The 19,898-nt window shown below is 37.6% G+C and overlaps 1 protein-coding gene and 1 long non-coding RNA gene across 2 annotated transcripts in view; both read right to left on the bottom strand.

Annotated features, from left to right (window-relative positions):
* The window catches only part of LOC110302744 (disks large homolog 2-like), a 43,495-nt gene extending 38,852 nt beyond the window's left edge, over positions 1–4,643 (bottom strand). Inside the window, exons 1-2 of the mRNA XM_029482978.1 lie at positions 4,578–4,643; positions 2,904–2,941 (exon numbers count right to left, since the gene is read on the bottom strand). Coding sequence (XP_029338838.1) covers positions 2,904–2,941; positions 4,578–4,643 — 104 coding nt within the window. The remainder of the gene's footprint in view (positions 1–2,903; positions 2,942–4,577) is intronic.
* Positions 4,644–14,388: 9,745 nt separating this feature from the next.
* LOC115032127 overlaps positions 14,389–19,898 on the bottom strand; it is a 131,896-nt gene continuing 126,386 nt past the window's right edge. Inside the window, exons 6-7 of the long non-coding RNA XR_003837759.1 lie at positions 14,711–14,790; positions 14,389–14,462 (exon numbers count right to left, since the gene is read on the bottom strand). This is a non-coding gene — a long non-coding RNA (uncharacterized LOC115032127). The remainder of the gene's footprint in view (positions 14,463–14,710; positions 14,791–19,898) is intronic.

Raw genomic sequence — 19,898 nt, forward strand, 5'->3', positions numbered from 1 at the left:
ACACCCATGGAAGGAGTTACAGAGACAAAGTTTGGAGCTGTGATGAAAGGATGGACCATCTAGAGACTGCCATATCCAGGGATCCATCCCATAATCAGTTTCCAAGCACATTTAACTCTTTCTGAGCTGCTGTAATTTAGTTTGTGCCACATGAAATCACTAAAAGAAAACCATTTATTTTAGGAATTATATACTCTGCTTCATAAAATTGGTCACAAAACAATAGTGAAAAGTAACAAAATAATGAAGTAAGAAAACATAAATAGCACAAAGCAGGCAAACTTACAAAGTCCTTAAGCTCTGCATTATTTCCTGGGCTTCCAAGGGTGTCATTGAGTGTGGGACTTATCTACAGATCAAAATTCCATGTCTCTGACATGGTAGACAAACTACTACTTGCTTTGATCATTCTTGGCCAGTATTCAAGCATCCCTGACTCAATGTCTCAAAAGAAAGGAGGATAAGTACCTCTCTTTACATCCCACGACACTGATCTTCTGCATTCCAAATCTTTAATCACTGACTGACTTTAAATTCATATGTCGTTTGTCAATGCCCCCTGCTTATATATGTTTTTATGGAAAATTGAGCTGTCCTACAAGGAAATTGATTTGTTTCAATGAAATGAAAGTTCCCCTATCCCTCCCACAGCAAGTCACTAAAAAGAACTGAAGTTCCTCTCTGTTGGAAGCTGGTGGCTTGAAACAATAGCTTCTGCTTTTTGCTAACAACTTGTTCATCTGAAGCATGTTGCTCTTGGTTCATGTTGCCATACCTCCTACCTGATTGACCCAACAGACTCTCTATAAAGCCTTCTATTCTGTTTAGCTTAGTCTTATTTACTCAAGTTCCCAGTATAATTGTATTTGTTCTCACTGAAACATCTCATCTGCCAGCCCACTGCATTCTCATTATTCATTACCCTCCACCTTCTTAACTTCCTTCATTGTCTGCCATAGATATTTATAACCCATGGCAACATGAAAGCAATGATGATGATTGCTAATTGGGTGTTTCTTGATTACCAGGGAAACTGAAGCATTTCTAATGCTTTACTGTCAAGTTACAGGCTTGCAAACTAGGACTAGAACTTCTCTCATTTCAAAAAGGAATACAAGTCATATCGTTGCATTTATTTTTCTTACTTTGTGAGTGATTCTCTACTTCTCCATGCCTTTTTTCTAAACTTGCGTAATCCTGATTTGCTGCAAACTACTTGTGCCTTTTTGTTTGCCCTGTACAAGTGAACATTGCTAGAATAATCAACACAGTGTTTAGGATAATTATATATTAAATTAATATACTCAAGTGGCTACTCATACCTCTAAAATGCTCTATTACTCAATTATAATTTTCTGTGTGGGTTACCTATTTTCCATTGTTTAATACAATGAACAATTTTACTTGTGTGTGTATGTTTGTGTGTGTGTGTGTATGCGTGTGTGTGTGTGTGTTCAAATGCTCTTTGTTCTTGCCCTAGAGGAATTTTCATGGTGATCATATTTATGGTAATTACTCTGATTCAGTACTATACTGACTCTGAGTCATATTTACATTATGACTCACAAATGTATGTCAATCAAATCGGTTATGCGTCAGAACAAACAGAAGGTAGGAAGTCATGTGGTGATATTGGCTTGCATTTCTTACAGTAGAAAGTATACAAGGAGAATTGCTATTGGAGCTATGCTAAAAGAGCCTCTCCTGAGCATCAGCTCAGGAGAAAGTTGTTGAATAAACCGGTGGGAGGAATTGGAGCATAAAACAGGAGAGGAAGAGGTAGAAGTCACAGACTATTGTTCTCATGTATGTTCTTTAATACATAAGGAGGGAAAATTCACACCTCAGCATGTGAGCAAAGGAAATGATGATAATGAGGAGATATTCACCCAGCTGTTTTAAATGGCAAAGGCTTTATACAAGCATTAGGAAAGTCTCCCATGAGCTGGATTCAGAGGCTACAGGGCATAGGGCAGGGGTATTCAGTCTGAGTTGCATAAAAACTGAGCCATATCATCTCATCTGTCATTGGGACAATGGCTGTGTAACTTGAGACTATTCAGGAAACGGAGTCCAAATAATGTTTTGGACAATCTATGGGAAATAGTTGGCTATTATTGGATTGGGCTTTAAGACAGCATGGGAAGGGCAAGCACTACTAGGGATTTAGGCATTGACAAGTGGTGCTGATGCCATATTCACCAGGTCAGGTAGAACTGTGTTCACAGAAAGCCTACAGGCAAGGTTAATTCAGCAGGGATCTCTATACTGGTATGGGATTTTGATGTGTTTGGTGATTTTCATGGTGAGGAAGGATCTTTATGAGGGAGAGGAGAAGCTGAAAGATATGAATAGCAGTGATTAACATGTAAATTTTGTCTGCAAATGAAATCAAGAGAGGATGAAAATGAAAACAACAACAACAACAACAATCTAGTTTATCCCTGTCACTTGAAAACAAATGTGCAAGGATTCACGTAGAGCTGGAGTTCCTAGGGTGAAAAGCAAATATCAGAAATCTAGATTCTATGCTACTGAACTTCACGAAGGCTTTACAGACTGAGCAATAGTTTTCAGAAGACCTAAATAATAAGATATCAAAGTTACAAAACAGATTAATATGATCCTAGGGGTGATGTATTATCCTGCCCTAAACATATTGCATGTGTTTTCCCCCTGTAAGTAAGTATATACAGGCTGTTTACTTAACCCAGGGTCCTTTCAGCAGCCAGATGTGACCAATGGACAGGTTGAAGCTTCAGTCCTGATCCCAAAGCTATTCAGTGGCAAGTATGATTGGCAAAGTAGTGCCACACGCCACCCTACACCTGAGACAGGCAGATTATGACAGGCAAGAATCCCAGAGACCATTTAAGGTGGAGATATGTGCAGTGGTCTCTTACCAGCAACAACATTCCATAATGAGAATGGTTGATGGTTCCTGAAAGGTTACAGTTTACAGTACATCATGTAAGGCTAAATAAGGTAGTGTCTATCATTCATGTCAGTATATAAAACATTGCTCTTTGTTGGAGCAATTGATAAAAGTAAAGGGATCATGTCATACTTATTAGATCTTTTAAAATATCTGCTCTTCCTTACAACATGAAATGGCACTATTAGTATGGATAATACTTGGCTTTCAGAGATTCTGCCCACCACCTTAAAAGGCTTCATTAGGTAATGCTAACTATTGAATGTCCTGTACATTTTGAAAGCACATAGGGCAGACAGGGTTTTTGTTATATAAGTTAGATTTATTAGACTGAAAGAATGGATTTACCAGCAAAGTGAGAGCAAGCAGGCCAAGAGAAGAGCAATATATATATATATATATATATATATATATATATATATATATCCCCAGCAGAAGGCTTGGTCCAGATTATATCTAGATTAATGATCTGGATTAAAGGTGTGTCTTCCTATATCAAAGATCTGTATGAAGAACTAGGTTTTTCTACTTTGAGAAAAAATACCTCATAGCTGTTGCCTTGACTTTTGGATTTTAGTTAATTATAGATATAATCACTTTGAGGACCAAGAATAGCCATCATAGGTCCCATAAAGTTGTTTGGAAATAATTCCAATACCAGTGTTGGAATATTTAACCATAAGTCATTGTTTTTGGTTGCCAACAGCTATTGTGACTACTGTTTGGTTTATGCCAGAACCAGATGATGAAACAGGATTGCTGAGGCCTGCCCACTTTGACTATGGGGCTTGGAATGAGCTGAGGACTCACTGCTCCTGGCTAAAGTTGTCATTCAGGCCACTGGTAGAAAATTGTCAGCTGAAGTCCTGATAATTATGGACCCTGACTTGTAGAGTAACAATAGTGTAAGGAATATGTACACACTGTGTACAATAGTAGTTTTAACGGCACAGGTGCAACCAACTGCTTTCTATTTTGTTCCTTTCAAATTAGACAACTGTCAACTGACTATTAGTTCAAATGGCTACGTATGGGCAGGTCATATGTCCTAGTGGGGGACCAGCTGCTGCTTCTATTTTGTTGTTGTTATTGTTGTTAGTTTGGGGTTTCATCATAGTTAAATGGAGACAGTGCGCCTGTAAAAATTTCTTTCTAAAATATTTTTATTTGTAACCACAGATTAATGATACCATTACTCTGGGTCTGTCCTGGAAGAAATGATCTTCTTTTAAATTTTTGAAGTATTACAGAGACATAACTAATCAGGACCCAGAAGAAATGAATGATACTGTGGTATGATAATTGTATGCACAAGAAGAAAAAGAATCAGACATCTCTTTGACCCCTCCACACTAACCATGACAGAAGAGGGTAGGAAAGAATGTAAAAACTGGAGGAAGAAATGGCATGCTGTGTAGCTATTTTGTCAGCATTGAAACATTCTCTACTGAAAGGAGGTGGGGCCCTTAAAACTTATAAAGTAAGCTCTGCTAGGGTCAAGCTCGTAGATTCCAGGGTGTTTCCACTGCACTAGGTCCTCTGTGTATAACGTATGGTTATATAGCTGCATGTTCTTGTGAGACTCCCAACAGTGGGAGTGGGCTTTGACTCTTCCCTGTGTTTGGGACCCCTTTCCTCCTACTCTGTTGCCTTGTCCAACCTTGATATCATGGTTTGTGATAAGTTTTATTGTAACTTGTTGGGCCATCGTCGGTGGATATATTTGGGAAGGTTGTGCTTTTTTTTTTTTTTAAGGAAGCAGAGGAAGCATGCATGGGGCCAGACTGTAGGGAAGTACTGGGGGCAGTGGAGGGCAGGGAAACTGTGGTCAGAATGTAATACATTTTCCCCATCACCCACAAGAAGTCATACATGAATGTGTGAGACCAGGTAATTGGAGAACATCTAGAACCAAATTCAAAGGAAGCCTCCAGAAGCCCATCTATTAGCCTGGAGACATCTTATGGCTCTACTACCTTCAAAACAGGGCCACAAGTGAAGGAAAAAATTCAAAGCCTCAGTCTGGGGTGGGCATGTCAAATTCATATACTAACATTATCTTACCTTGCCTTGGTTTCCAGGACTCATGAGCATATTCGGGAAAGCAAAGCATAAACATTACATTAATGCTGAGAGATGCCCCTCATGCTTCCCAGAGCTGGACTGTATGACTTCATGGCTTTGTGGCTTACTGGCAGAGTTGGCACTGATCCATGAAAATACAGCAATTCTGCAGACCCAAATAACCAGGGGTCACGTTGTTTGATCTTTTACTTGGTCTATTATCTTTGGACACATTATTTTTAACCTTCTTGGATTTCAATATTTTCTTAATAGTAATGGGAACAATAAATCCACTCTTGCAGAATTGTTGTGAAGAAAGTTGCCACGTGTTTAAAGTGTCTAACTCATAAGTATATCTACTAATGCATCTACTATTCTAAGTGATCCTGAGTACGGTTAATATCTTTTTAACCTGCAAAACCTACCTGTGCTGTCTGCAGTCAAAACAAAACAAAACAAGCAAGCAAACAAACAAAACCAACTTCTCTTAGCTCTAAACAATCCATGCAAAGAAATATATTCACTCTCTTGTACTTCATATTGAGATTAGAACAATGCATCTATACTAATTCAAAGTGGTCTTGATTGCTGCCAAGCATGTATTTAGACTTCCTTGTTTGTGTAGCTGAACTGCCATCTTGGATTTATTTATTTATTTGTCACACAAGTCTCATTTGTTTTTTAAGAGGAGTTTTCCTGTCTCTTCCCTTACAAACTGAACATGATGGGAGAGTATTTTTCCTTCGAAAACATTGTCAAGTTCTCCATATGATTTATAATTACTCTGAAACAAGCACCTTCATGTTAAAATCAAACCATCATCCAGGCAGGGGAGGGCAGCACAAATGACCTCCAGCACTCCAGCACAAGTCCCACAAGTCTGGATTTCTTCTAAAATGAAAGACCTACATTTTAGTTTGTTCTTTGTAAACTCCAAGTCCCATTATTTTCTCTTATCTGTGCCTTTGTCTTCCTCTGCCCAGTCTAAGTAGGGTAAAAATGAGAAAAAGAGCACAGACAGGGACCTCTAACCTCCCATCTAACTCTATTTTCTTGGAGCAGAAAAGTCCCTTGAATTTTTTTTAAAAAGGTCAATTCTGGGATTAAAGCACAAGAAGAGAACTCCAGGGTTATTCTTGGCACCAGCAGAAAGGGAGAAAAGGACGGATATGGTGAAAGAAAGGTAGTACATGCTGATCTCGTGACCTTTGTGAAGGATAAGCACTAGGGTCCTCAGAGAAGTATCGAAGGAGGTTTTATTACCAGGTTTATGTCTTCACTCAGCCAAAGTCCTAAATTATCTTGAGACATTTGAGTCACCCCCCCCCCAAGCTCAAGTTGATTACTTACTTAGAGTATGCTGACTCTATCTGTGCAGATCCAGAACCTGTTCTATTATTAGTGTCTTGAGAGCTTCAACAGGTCAGGGTCACTTTTATGGTGACTAGTTAGGTAGTTAAGAACTAGGAGATTGAAGGGTTCTTCATTGATGGAAACACAGGGAAATTAGGCCAGGCCCAGATGGTCTCCTTATTTAGTAGGTTGAAAGCTTGTCAAAAAGAACTTAGCAGGAGGTTTAACAGGAGACATTGAAACGCAGGAGGAACACATCTTCCACAAGACTGTGGGGACTACTAATAGAAAGGAAATGGTTTTCTGCTGTGCTAGGTTGGATACAAGGTCACAAGCAAACATGAACACAGATGCTGAACAGTGCTGGTGAAATCGTTTCTCTTAAGGAAAGAAAAATCAGTGTATTCTTAGCTGGTGATCACGTGTCAGAGAAAGAAAGTCTGTCTCAACAGACTTGGGACACAAAGACAAGCTTCAAGAGTCCAGCTCTTTCATTTCTAAGGGTGTAAGAAGTCATTGATAATTAAATGCTGAGTGGTTCCATTTGTAACTTAAGATCTATTACCACCATTTAGTCCAATGCATTTCCTAGCCATCATGCTACTACTCTTTTGACAGTTTTGCCAAAACCCAGCAACAGGAATTTTGCTATGGTTTGGATGTCGCATTTCTCCCAAATCTTCATATCCTGATAGTGTGTTCTCAAGCCCGTGGCTAGGTTGTAGAATTGTTGTGGAGATGGAGACTACTAGGAAGACATAAGAACCAGGAAGACATAAGCCTAAAACATATAATGGGGTGTCAACAATTTTTTTCTTTCTTTGATTCCTGGCTGCTATGAAGTAGACAGCTATTGGCTGTCTATGCCTGCCAGGATCCACTGTGCCACCAACATACCTAAAGACAACGGGGCCTAATTACCACAGACTGGAAACATGAGGTAATATAAACTTTCCTCCTTTAAAATCTTGTTGTCTTACTGCTTTGTTACAGTTATAGGTTATTATCACACTCTGAGAACCAGACCACTCAGAACCTGTGAACACTATATATTGAAATGTATAGTTGAATTCCTTTTAGGTTTCATAAATGCAAATGGGGCTAGGATCTCAGCAGGGCCAACAGATTTCAATATGCCAATGAAGGCAAGGATGTGTTCTGTTTCCTTGGCTATATAATTTCCAGCTTCAAGTTATTATGATGTTAATTTATTTGGTGAACGAATGAATGAAACAGGCTTAACAAATCAGCTTGAAAGTAGACATCTGTATTTATCTTGTGCTATTTTTTCTTTTTCATTTTCTTCTTAGACTGGGCTTAAGCTGTAGCTGGCGATCATGGAACTCACTATGTATCTAAGGATGTCCTTAAACTAATTCTTTTACCTCTGGAGTCCTTGATTACCATGGACCACCAGAGTTGGTTTTATGTGTGGACCAAACCCAGGGTTATCTCTGTGCTAAGCAATTAGTTTAAAAAACTGATATACATCCCTAACTCCTGGGTGCGTGGGTGACAACCCAATTTGTAGTAATCAGCAGTTGCTATAATAAGAGATTGAGATAAACAACATATAAAGAGGAAAGAAAAATATTATGTTATCTTGTGGCTGTCGGAGCTATACCCTCTGACCGTATTTTTCTGTACTTTCTTGTCGTTGTTGTGGTGGTGGTGATGGTGGTAGCGGTGTTGGGATTGATGGTTGGTGAGGTGTTGGTGATAGTGTGTTGGGAAGTGGGTGGTTCTTGCACTCAAATACACACAATATGGAAGCTACAGGCCAATATCAGGCTTCTCCCATTATTGCTTTGGAGACAGGGTTTCTCCTGAATCTGAAGGGCTATGATGCAGCCAGACCAACAGCTCTCAAACTGTGGGTCATGGTACCATTTGAGGGTCAAAGGACCCTTTTACAGGGGTCAAATATCATATATCCTGCATATCTGATATTTACATTAAGATTCACAGTAGTAACAAGTGTTTAGTTGTGAAGTAGTAGTGAAATAACTTTATAGTTGGGGGTCACCACAATATGAGGAAAGGTTTACAACGTTAGGAAGATGAGCTAGACTTTACCAGAGAACTCCAGGGAGCTTCTTGTTCACGCCCACAGCACAAGTGTTAAAGACTTGGATGCTGAAGCCAAACTCAGATCTTCCTCTGTTAACAAGCACTTTGCTCACGGGGCTATCTCACCAGCCTATCTTTCTAATAGCTGCATTGTCAAATGGTGGACTCGTTTACATATTAAATACATTCATTGGGCACATTGCTTGTTCTGATCTAACTTGGGAACTTAGTTCATAAATGATGGTGGTGGTTTGAATGAAAAGTATCATCCATATGACCAGATTTTTTGATACTACATCTCCATTGATAGTACAGCCTTGCTGGAGGAAAGGCTTTGAGCATTTTATAACCTCAACCTACTTCCAGTTCTCTCTCTCTCTCTCTCTCTCTCTCTCTCTCTCTCTCTCTCTCTCTCTCTCTCAGTCTCTTGTGGCTGAGGAAGTTCTCTTCTCAGCTTCCTGCTCCTGCCACTGTTCATTTCTCTTGGCATGCCTTCACACTGTGATGGATCCTTAACCCTCTGTAACTGAAGGCCCAGGTAAGCTCCTCCTTCTGTAATTTGTTTTGTGTCCAGTATTTTGTCAGAACAACAGGAAAGTAATTAAGACAAGAAGGAAAATGCTATTTCTATAGAGAAATACATTTTGGTTTCCAAATGACAGGCCTACAAATGAACTTTTAGAACAAGAACCATCTGCATGGTGAGGCCTGCTTGTGTTTACAGAGCTATCCCCCTCCTCCCACCCCCACCCCACCCTGCCTTGTTGCCTCACAGGCTGCATCTTAACATGTTGGGTTGAGCATTTCTTTTCCTTTTGTTCCTATTTTTCCCTTTAAAAAAAACGAATCCTCTGAAATTCTTGGCTATGTGTCAATGCTGTATTCACAAGGATTAAGGGCCAGCAGGACTGCTGTGCAGCAATTCTAAAGTTGAGTGCATCCTGGGGATTGGCAACACACAGACAGCTATTGTGCAGGAAGCCCCGGGTTCCAGTAATGGCATGTTAAATTTAGCAGCTGTCTTGAATTGTCATCAGAGATGAGGTGGAGGCGGCCGTCTGGCTGTAATCTACAGTCTTTTGGAGTTTTACTTGAAAATTGACTTGAAAGGACTTCTCTGAAGGAGAACATGTTTCAGCTATTCGTATTGTCTATAAATTAGAGCGACTTTGCAATGGAGATGTATGCACACATGTGACTGGGCTGCACAACTGTGCTCTTAATGGTTAACATCTTTCTCTGCTGTGGGGATTCTATTTAATTCCATAACAAACCTTCAGGGAACTTGATGAAAACTCATGGGTGCTGTCAGTCTAGTTATCCTCACGTATGAAGATAAAACCTTGTGGAAAGAAATGGGAGGGGCAGCAAGAAACTCAGCAGCAACCCAATTGTCATATCACATTGGGGACTTTTTTTTCCCTAACTGACATGCAAGAGACTAATATAGTAATGTAGCTGACATTTTTCCTTTTTCCTATCCAGAGTGTAGGAGTTAACTGTGATAAAACCAGGGTAACTTCAAGATGAAATTGAGCCTCAGAAACTATGTGGATGAAGCCTCTGTTTCACCATCAAGGACACAGAGACACAGAGAGGGGTGATGTGAGAACTGAAGTAAGAGGGCAATGATATAAAGAAGAATATGTTCATTCTTCCAGATCAAAAATGGTTATATGTTTTATAATAATAAATTCTTACCAAATAAGGAGAATTGTATAAAACTCTGCTCTGCTCTGTACCTAGGTGTGATACTTCCATCTCTACCTGCAGAAGCCCAAGGAGAACTCCTACAATTACTTCTCCAATAATTCCTTGTTAAGTCAGGTCTCCCAATGACATAAGGAAATAACATTGGCCTTTGAAGTCATTCACTTAGTATTGAATGCTTTTTTGTTCAGTTCAATATGCAGAATGAAAAGAGACAGATGCCAATAGTGAAAATTATAACCCCCACAATCATTCTGAGGATGAAAACTTTTCATTCTTTATACCAGGATATAGAAGCAGGTGCTGATACTAAAGTCTAGTTCCCTAATTGGTTCTTGATTTGGGCAATAAAGAAGAAGGAGCCAATTGCTGGGAGAAGTGTCAAGATGGGGCTTCCAGGTCTCAGGAGGAAAAAGAGAGGTGAGGACAGAGAAAGGGCTTTTTGGCCAGGCTTTGGAATGAGAAGCACACAACAACTATGTAAGATCTTGGGGTAGCTAGGACCAGCAGAGGCTGGTTGTTATAAGCTAGCTCGTAAGGGAAGGGAAGGAGATTCTGCACACAGCAATTGTGTTATCTGACAATTTCTAAAAAATAAAGCTGTCAAAGTGTTTTTCATCTGCAGAGCAAAGATGGACAGAGAAAGAGAGAAGCCAGGGTAGTGTCTGGTGGCTTGGCGAAGCTACCCAGGAGGAACAAACACCGTAGAGTTGAAGTGTTGTTCATGAAGTATAATAATATAGAAAGCTCTGCTTAAGTCTGTTTTCAGGTATTATGACTGGAGTGAGAAGACTTCCTGAAGAAGTATAGCGTAAGTGATTTTGGTCTTCAGGTATGCAGTGTGATGAATGAAATTAGGCATAGCCATTCATCAAATGTAAGGGCATCCTCTTCAGCAACTATACTTCTTCATTTACCTACAGATCAGAATCCTATTTTGTTCCTGGTAAAAGTTTATTTAGCTCTACTTTCAAGAAACCTGTATCTGAATTTTTTTCTTTCTCTTTGTTTTCTGAAATGGCATTTCACAGAAACTGGCCCTGAACTCATTCTGTACTGAAGGCATGTATCACCGTTTTGATGCTCAATGAAGCATCTGGTTTACAAACCAGAAAGGTCATTCTTCAATGAAAAAAAATTAAATCATGTGATCCACCTTAAATAAAACAAATATTCCGCTTTCAAAGACACCAATTAGATTTACTTGGATGTTTAGTATGAAGTCCATTGGGGTAATCGGTTCCAAAGTTGTTTCAGTTATCAGTTTAGAACTCACCTTGTCCAATCTTGAGTACTAACATCTCAAAATACACAAGCAACTATTAACTTAAAATGTCTAAACTCATTCATATATCACTAGTGTTTTTGCGACTATGCTCAGATATTTGATATTGCCATGATAAAGTATTTTTTAAGGAAAGAACGTTGAGAAAAATAAAAGCTTTAGTCTATCCTATATCTTGAGGTATTTCAATTACCAAGGGAATTTGGGGCAGGAACTTAAGACAGGAACCGAAAGAAAGACCATGGAGAAAAGGTATGGATTGGTGTCTTACCTCTTGATAGTTCAGGTAGATTCCTAATTCAGCCCAAACCAAAATGCCTAGGAATGTCACTGCTGAAAATAGATATGGTCCTCCTACACCAATATGGGAATACTTAAGAAAATGTTTCACAGACTTACTTGGACATAATCAGTCTGATTGAGGTAAAGCCTTCAGTGGAGGCTCGTTCTTCCCAGGAAACATTAGAGTTGGGTTAAGTTGACAATGAGATTAAGGAGATACATACATTGGATATATATATATATATATATATATATATATATATATATATATGGAATAAATGAGTCCTAAAAAGTACTACCTTCATTTTATTCTAAACAGCATCAAATGAAAACCAACTGATACAATATTATCCTTCATGGAAAACAACAGAATGTAAAAGATGCTCTTGTTTCCTCAGATAACATGAAGAGATGAGAGCAGTACCCAAGCTATGTGACTACATGGCTTGAGTTGAGCCTAGAACATTTCTTTCTCTCCTGCCCTAAATATCCCTAAACGTAGACCTGAAGCTTCTAGCTTATGTACAACCTAATTGTCCAAGCTGACTGATTTAATCTGGCCCCTCTCAGCCTCTGCCTGAATTGTTCTGCTTGGTCTCATACTAAACCTTGGCAAAGTGTCCTAATCTTCTGGTTCCTGCTCATTCTCTGGCTCTTTCTGTCTTCACCCATGTCTAGCTTGTTCTCGCTGTAAAACTGTCTTAGCAAAACTGCCATACACACACCCCACCCCAACCCTACCTTCTCTCTCTCTTTCTCTCTCTCTCTCTCATATCCTCTTTTTCCTCTGCTGTTATTCTGGGAGTTGGGTATATTTGATCTCTGATTCATTTTGTCAAATCCTTCTTTGGTCATTAGATGTTATTTTCAAACATATCTGCTTACTTGTTCAAACTAATCTTACTTTCATTGTTAGTGATTAGAAGTGTGCCCAAAGGGTGTGTCTGTATTCTAGCCAGATCATACTGTAATCCAGGGTGCATCTAAATTGCTGTGATTCCTTGCCAGATCAGGGATTAAATTCCTGGATTAAAAATTACAACAGAATATTAGTATATCCATTACATCTATTGTGCACATGTAATGCCCAAATCCACACAATGCTAAATTAAAAACTATTTATGTGAAAGCATTGTGAGAGAGTAATGGATAAATGGGTGAAAGACTTGCAGTACTCCAAAACAAGAACTGGGTTATTTTAAAATCTTGCATTCCTGTTTTAAGTGTCTGTATTGTTATGCTCTACTTTGATTTTCCATTTTTTTTCCACTGAAAGATTTTCTATTTTAAAAATACTGTAGAGGGCAGGGATGTCCACTACTCTTCTACTAATGCTGCACCAAGGGACAATAATTTTAAAAATTGTTCATCATCCTCACACATCAGGAGACTACAAATTTAGACTGTTTTGAATTTCCACTCCACTGCAGTTGTGTGTCTATTCTATAGGAAACAGATGACATCAAATACTAGCAAAGATGTGGGGAGATGGAGACCCTTATTCTCTGGGAAATAAACTGACATAGACACTATGGAAGTAAGTATGAAAGTTTCAAAAAAAAAAAACCCTAATACTAAACTATCACAAGATCATACTATACAGTTCTCCAGCACATCTACAAAGTGCTCTAAACCTTACCGGTGAGACGCTTGCACAGCCTTGTTTGTTTTGAGCCTATTCATAATAATAAGGGAGTGGAATCATTTGAGATGTTCATCATGGATGAATGGATAATGAAAATGTGGTCCATATACAAAACAAAATTTAATTCAGAGAAAAGGAAAAATGAAATTATTAACTTGGCAAGAAAACAAATGGATCTTGAAATTATTACACCAAACACAGCAAGCCAGACTCAGAAGGAAAACTGCCACATGTTCTCCTTCATGTGTGGTGCAAGCTTTGAATTTGTATGAATGTATAATTCTGTGGGAGTGAGTGTTGGGATATATTGTGAAACTAGAAAAGGAACCGTAAGAGGAGGATATGGGTTCAAAAGGGCAGAGAGCAGTAATGCATGTGACATGAAAGGCATAACAGGGCTATTGATGATAGAAAGATACATGGGAAATGGCAGGGAGATAAGGAAGAATAGTAACGTATACTATATATGAAAATGCCATATGAAACCTGCAACTTTTTGCCATTGAAAAACAAATAGAGACAGAAAAGCAATTTAGATCATAAAAACAGATAAATTCAATATGTTTCTCCTAGCTGAAAATATTAGCACTATCCAATCTGGAAGGCATTAGAAAAACAGATCAGTTTTTAATTTTCCTTTTTAAAGTAAAAGTGGAACACAGCTGAATAAAACAGAATTCAAATATTCTATTTGAAAAGGCATTCTAATTTTAGACTTAAGCTTGAGCCAAGTCATTATTATAAATTCCAAATTCCAATAAATGTATTTAGAGTTCTAATTTATTTTACAGGATTTCCAATTGGAATAATCTTTAAACCTATTTAGAAAAATGCTTTGCAATCATTTTGAAATGAGAATTCGATATCCTGAAATCCAGCAGTCCTGAGAGGTGTGAGGTCGTAGCTAGTTTCTCTGTGACCTTTGAAAGGCTGGCAATGTCACTCTGGCTGGTAAAGTGCTCATTTAGGGATCCTGAAGACACTTGAAAACATGGTCTCATTCCATGTTTGCTGTAGGTGACAGAACTGGATTGTGTGAATAATCTGGACCTTGTTGGCATAGCTGTGGTTGATACTAACCTGAGAGAGAGAGAAGACTCAACATGGCAGATGGTAAGCTGAAATTAATGTATGTAATAATTAGATTCAATGTCAAAGTATGAAGATAAAATACAAAGTGAATGATAATGAATTTTAAAATAATGTAAATGAAATGTAGCAGTCTCTATGTAGCTCATAGGAAAATAATTTAAGAAAATTATTTATCGATTTGTTTGAAGAGATTTTTCTCTAGTTTACAAATATGAAGTTTGAATCTTTGTTTGCTACATGGAAATTAATTAATGTAGACATTAGTTTCCATTACCTCAGTAAGAAGCATTTTGTTTTCAATCCATCATGTTCCACAAAGACTCAGGTATTCGAGGCTTGGTCTAATGGTGGAGTCTGTGAAAATGAAAGGAATAGATGAGTGGGATCATAGACAGGTATATCCTGTGTCCTGGCTTGTGTTCTCTTTCCCACATTCCAACTGCTGTGAGGTGAGCATCTCTGCTTTATCTCATGCATTCCCCCAACCCAGCCCCCATTATGATGATGTGCCTCAACACAGGCCCAGAATCAATAGAACCAAATAATGGGTGGATAGATACTCCGTAAGCAGGGTCCAAAGTAATTTCCCATGAAGAATTTAGCTGGTTTATCACAGCAACAGATGGTAATGAAACAGTGTAAAAATCCACACATTAAATGACCCTGCATTTCTTACTCCATGTGTAGGGAAGAGGGTGTCCTTTTTGTTGGGGTTTTGGTTAATTTGTCTTCATCTTTACCACAATGTATCACAATGAAGTCATTTTGATGCCTTGGATTTGGAAATATAACTGCATTTATATATTTAACTGTTATAAATGACTCCCAAATCCTAGTGTAACCATGTACATTATTTTTTTTTCAAGTTTCCCATCTGTCTTTCTCTTTCTCACTTATAAATGGAACAATGGATTCTATCTCTCATGTGTACCTCCGTCAGTTTGGGTAACATTCTGTTCTATGCAAAAGGCAACATAAATCAAGCTTGAGAAGACTTGAACGCAAAATAATACTGAAGCAAGTAGTCAGACAAATTTACATGCAAGGCAGTTTCATTTATCTCTATTAGTTTTCAGTGCAAATAGAATATGCAACCCAGTTAATTACATTATGAATATTCATGCCGGGTTGCCTATATTTAGAATCCAAAGAATTGGGAGTATATTTTCACTTAATGCTATTTAACATAATTTTGTTTGTATAATTTTGATTTTCATTAAATAAAAATAATTGAATGCATTGTAAGATTGGCAAGATGGGAGGGGGGAAGAAATGGGTCCTAACAGTGTCATTTAAAAGCTCAGAGCCCTCCTGCCCATTGTCAGCAAGACTCAGTCTATCTGTGGTTTCAGCAAACATAAATGATGGTGACAATCATTCTCAGTGTTTAAAGATTAGGTCCCCCCGACGCTCCCCTCCCCCTTTGCTGGGTTCTTCTGAATGATGTACCTCCGTACAGCAGCAGTATTTGTCTGCCTTTCTCCAGTTACCCCTATTAAACACGAGTGAGATAACCTTTCAGAACAGATGAAGATATACAGGACTCCTTTTCCTCACCAGGAAGAGTGTTTCTCCCTTGTCAGTTCTTCAGATCTTTATTCAATATAGTCACAGCGTACGTATACTGTATCATTGGAAAAGTGAGACAATTAGCTGTAAACAGTGCTTGGAATTTCTTAGAATGTTCCGGTCTAGATGCACATGGCCCTTAGTATCCTCTTGTTGGTCAGAGTCAAAAAACATCTGCGTCTTTAAGTAACTCAAATTTACAATATCATTTAAAGCAAGTTAATCAACAATAAATTAATAAATTATTCAAAGTTTGGGGATTCTTAAAATCAGAGTCAACAAAAGAAAGTAAACGAAAACTTGGGTATATAATAGATATGTTAGAAGAAAAAATATATCAAAATTATTTTCTTAGTTGGTGTAACTTTTCAATAATGATTAGTTTTAAAAGAAATGGAAAATCCAAAAAATTAAAACAAGTAATTTTCAAAATAAGTGCAGCATGATTTAATAATATACTATTATACTATACTAATAAAATCCCATAGCATATATGTAAAAACAGAATATTTGTTTAAATCATTGAAACTCACAAGAATATCAAAAAATGGATTTTTTATTAGATATTTTCCCATTGATGACCAACTACGCTATCCTCTGCTACATATACAGCTAGAGCCATGAGTCCCACCATGTGTTTTCTGTGATTGGTGGTTTAGTTCCAGGAGCTCCGGGGGTACTGGTTAGTTCATATTATTGTTCCACCTATAGAGCTTCAAACCCCTTCAGCTCCTTGGGTACTTTCTTTAGCTCCTTCGTTGGGGACCCTGTGCTCTGAACAATGAATGGATTGAGTATCCACATCTGCATTTGTCAGGCACTCACAGAAGCTCTAAGTAGCCAGTTATATCAGGCTTCTGACAGCACGCTCTTGTTGGCATCCACAATAGTGTCTGTTTTTGATGGTTGTTTATGGGATGGATCCCCAGATGGGACAATCTCTGTATGGTCATTCCTTCAGTCTCTGCTCCGAACTTTGTCTCTGTAACTCCTTCCATGGGTACTTTGTTCCCCCCTTCTAAGAAGGATCGAAGTATCCACACTTTGGTCTTCCTTCTTGAGCTTCATGTGTTTTGTAAATTATATCTTGGTTACTCTGATCTTCTAATATCCACGTATCAGTGAGTGCATATCATGTGTGTTCTTTTGTGATTGAGTTACCTCACTTAAAATGATATCCTCCAGATCCATCCATTTGTCTAAGAATTTCATAAATTCATTGTTTTTAATTGCTGAGTAATAATCCATTGTGTAAATGTACCACATTTTCTGTATCCATTCATCTGTTGAGGGACATCTGGGTTCTTTCCAGCTTCTTGCTGCTATACATATGGCTGCATGAACATAGTGGAGCATGTGTCCTTATTATATGTTGGAGCATCTTCTAGGTATATGCCCAGGAGAAGTATTGCTGGATCTTCTGTTAATACTATGTTCAGTTTTCTGAGGAACTGCCAGACTGACTTCCAGAGTGGTTATACCAGCTTGCAATCCCACCAACAATGGAGCAGTGTCTCTCTTTCTCCACATCCTCGCCAGCATCTGCCATCACCTGAAATTTTGATCTTAGCCATTCTGACTTGTGTGAGGTGGAATCTCAGGGTTGTTTTGATATGCATTTCCCTGATGACTAAGGATGTTGAAAAATTTTTAGGTGCTTCTCAGCCATTTGGTATTCCTCAGTTGAGAATTCTTTGTTTAGCTCTGTACCCCATTTTTAAATAGGGTTATTTGGTTTTCTGGAGTCTAACATCTTGAATTCTTTTTATATATTCAATATTAGCCATCTCTCAGATATAGGTTTGGTTAAGATCTTTTCTAAATGTGTGTTCTAATTGCCTTTTTGTCCCATTGACAGTGTCCTTTGCCTTACAGAAGCTTTGCAGTTTTATGAGGTCCCATTTCTTGATTCTTGATCTTACAGCACAAGCTATTGCTGTTCTATTCAGGAATTTTTCCCCTGTTCCCATATGTTTGAGGCTTTTCCCCACTTTCTCCTCTATGAGTTTCAATATCTCTGGTTTTATGTGGAGTTTCTTGATCCACTTAGACTTGAGCTTTGTACAAGGAGATAAGAATGGATCAATTCGCATTCTTTTACATGCTAACTGCCAGGTGAGCCAGCACTATTTGTTAAAAATGCTGTCTTTTTTCCACTGGATGTTTAGGTTGATAATGGCTAGTTGGTTGGTTCAGTTGATTATATTATGGTGTAAAAAAGGTCTCAAGAGCAAAACAATGGAAAGGAATAATCCTTTGACAAAAGGATGATTGAATAATTTTGCATCTTTATTCCAAAATAAGGAAGATGAAGACAAAAATGAGATAAATTAGAAAAAAATCATAAAGACTTAAAATCTGAGGCAATAAAATATTCAGATTAAATTTAAGATAAATTCCTAGTGATCTTGCTTAACTACAGTTCTCTTAAATAAATTTTAAAATAATGATTTAACTTTATAACATTAAAATAGAAAGATAATATTGGAAATAAAGCATATAATCCACATGTGAATACAAATGTCTGAGATGATCAAAAGAGTTGCAAAATTCTGACATCAAAGTTTAATAGTGATGCCAAATATAACTTTCAAAACATGTCTTTCATCACTGGTCATCAATGAACAGTATATTAAGACCAATGTTTTATATCACTATATATCTATTAGAATGGCTATACAATTAAAATGTCACAAAATGCAAGTGCTCTTGAAAATTAATTATAACCAAGTGTCTCACACATTGTGGGCAGGGATATGAGGAAAGGGCAAATACTTTTGAAAAAAATGTTAATGTTTATTGTTTGTGTGTCCAATTAAAAATATACTTACCAGATTGTCCTATAATCATTTATTACTTCAGGTCATTTTTTAAAAAAAAAAAATTCTGTGGGCTTGCCTACAGTTCAATCTTAAGAATCTTACCCGGATCTTATTGGGGTTCTCTCCTTTCAGATGATTGTAACCTGTGTCAAGCTATATAAAATTTATGTAAGCACAGCGAATAATAACAAATTTAACAGGAAATTGGAAACTTTTTTATTGTCATGGAGCTTGTGTCATGGGCTAGCTTTCAGGCTTAACACTTTCTTATGTACAAGTGAGTGTACCACCATTAAAACGGTATAGACTGTGTGAAAAGTGTATAGGATATGGTGTAAATCACTTGCCTAGGTGGCCTGAGCTTCTATTCTGATAGACAAAGATTAGCACACATATGATTGCTAATCTTTAAGGGCAACAACAGGGCTCTATAAGTACTCAGTGTGGCCTGCAGAGTCAGGACTGTATCTCCTAAAGTTTGGAATCCATGACCCCATCATTTTGTACTTTGAACATTATATCTCAATCATATTTCTCCCATAAATGTCACCTGTGTTACCTGGACCTATCTGCTTTACATAGCCCACATGATATAATAATCGCTTGTGCACATTGAAATTGTTTGGCTTTTTTCTACATAGTTCTTTACCTGACCAATTTTAAGACAGTAACCTCTACAACCAAATATCCATTTATTTTTTTTTATGTACTATCCACTTGTCATATAGAAAGGCTGAGAGGTATAAATCATTAGTAAAGGTAATTATTAAATAATTTATTGAAAAATATCAATAGAACATACAATTACTCATTTTTATTTTTTAAACTAGGACTACAAGTAGGATATGGAGATTTTAAGGTATAAAATATTCTGTATGATTCTGTGTTAAATGTGTATGATTGATTATATTGGTATACTCCACTTATGACACAATGTTGGATGAAACCTTGTGTAAATCATGGACTGAAGTTAATAAAATATTATTACCTTGGTGATTATAATTCTACCATATTAATCATGATGATAAAATAAGGATAATTTTGGGGAGAAAGTAAATGCAAGAGATAAAT

Source organism: Mus caroli, chromosome 10 (assembly GCF_900094665.2).
Source record: "Mus caroli chromosome 10, CAROLI_EIJ_v1.1, whole genome shotgun sequence".
In the NCBI taxonomy this organism is placed as follows: domain Eukaryota; kingdom Metazoa; phylum Chordata; class Mammalia; order Rodentia; family Muridae; genus Mus; species Mus caroli.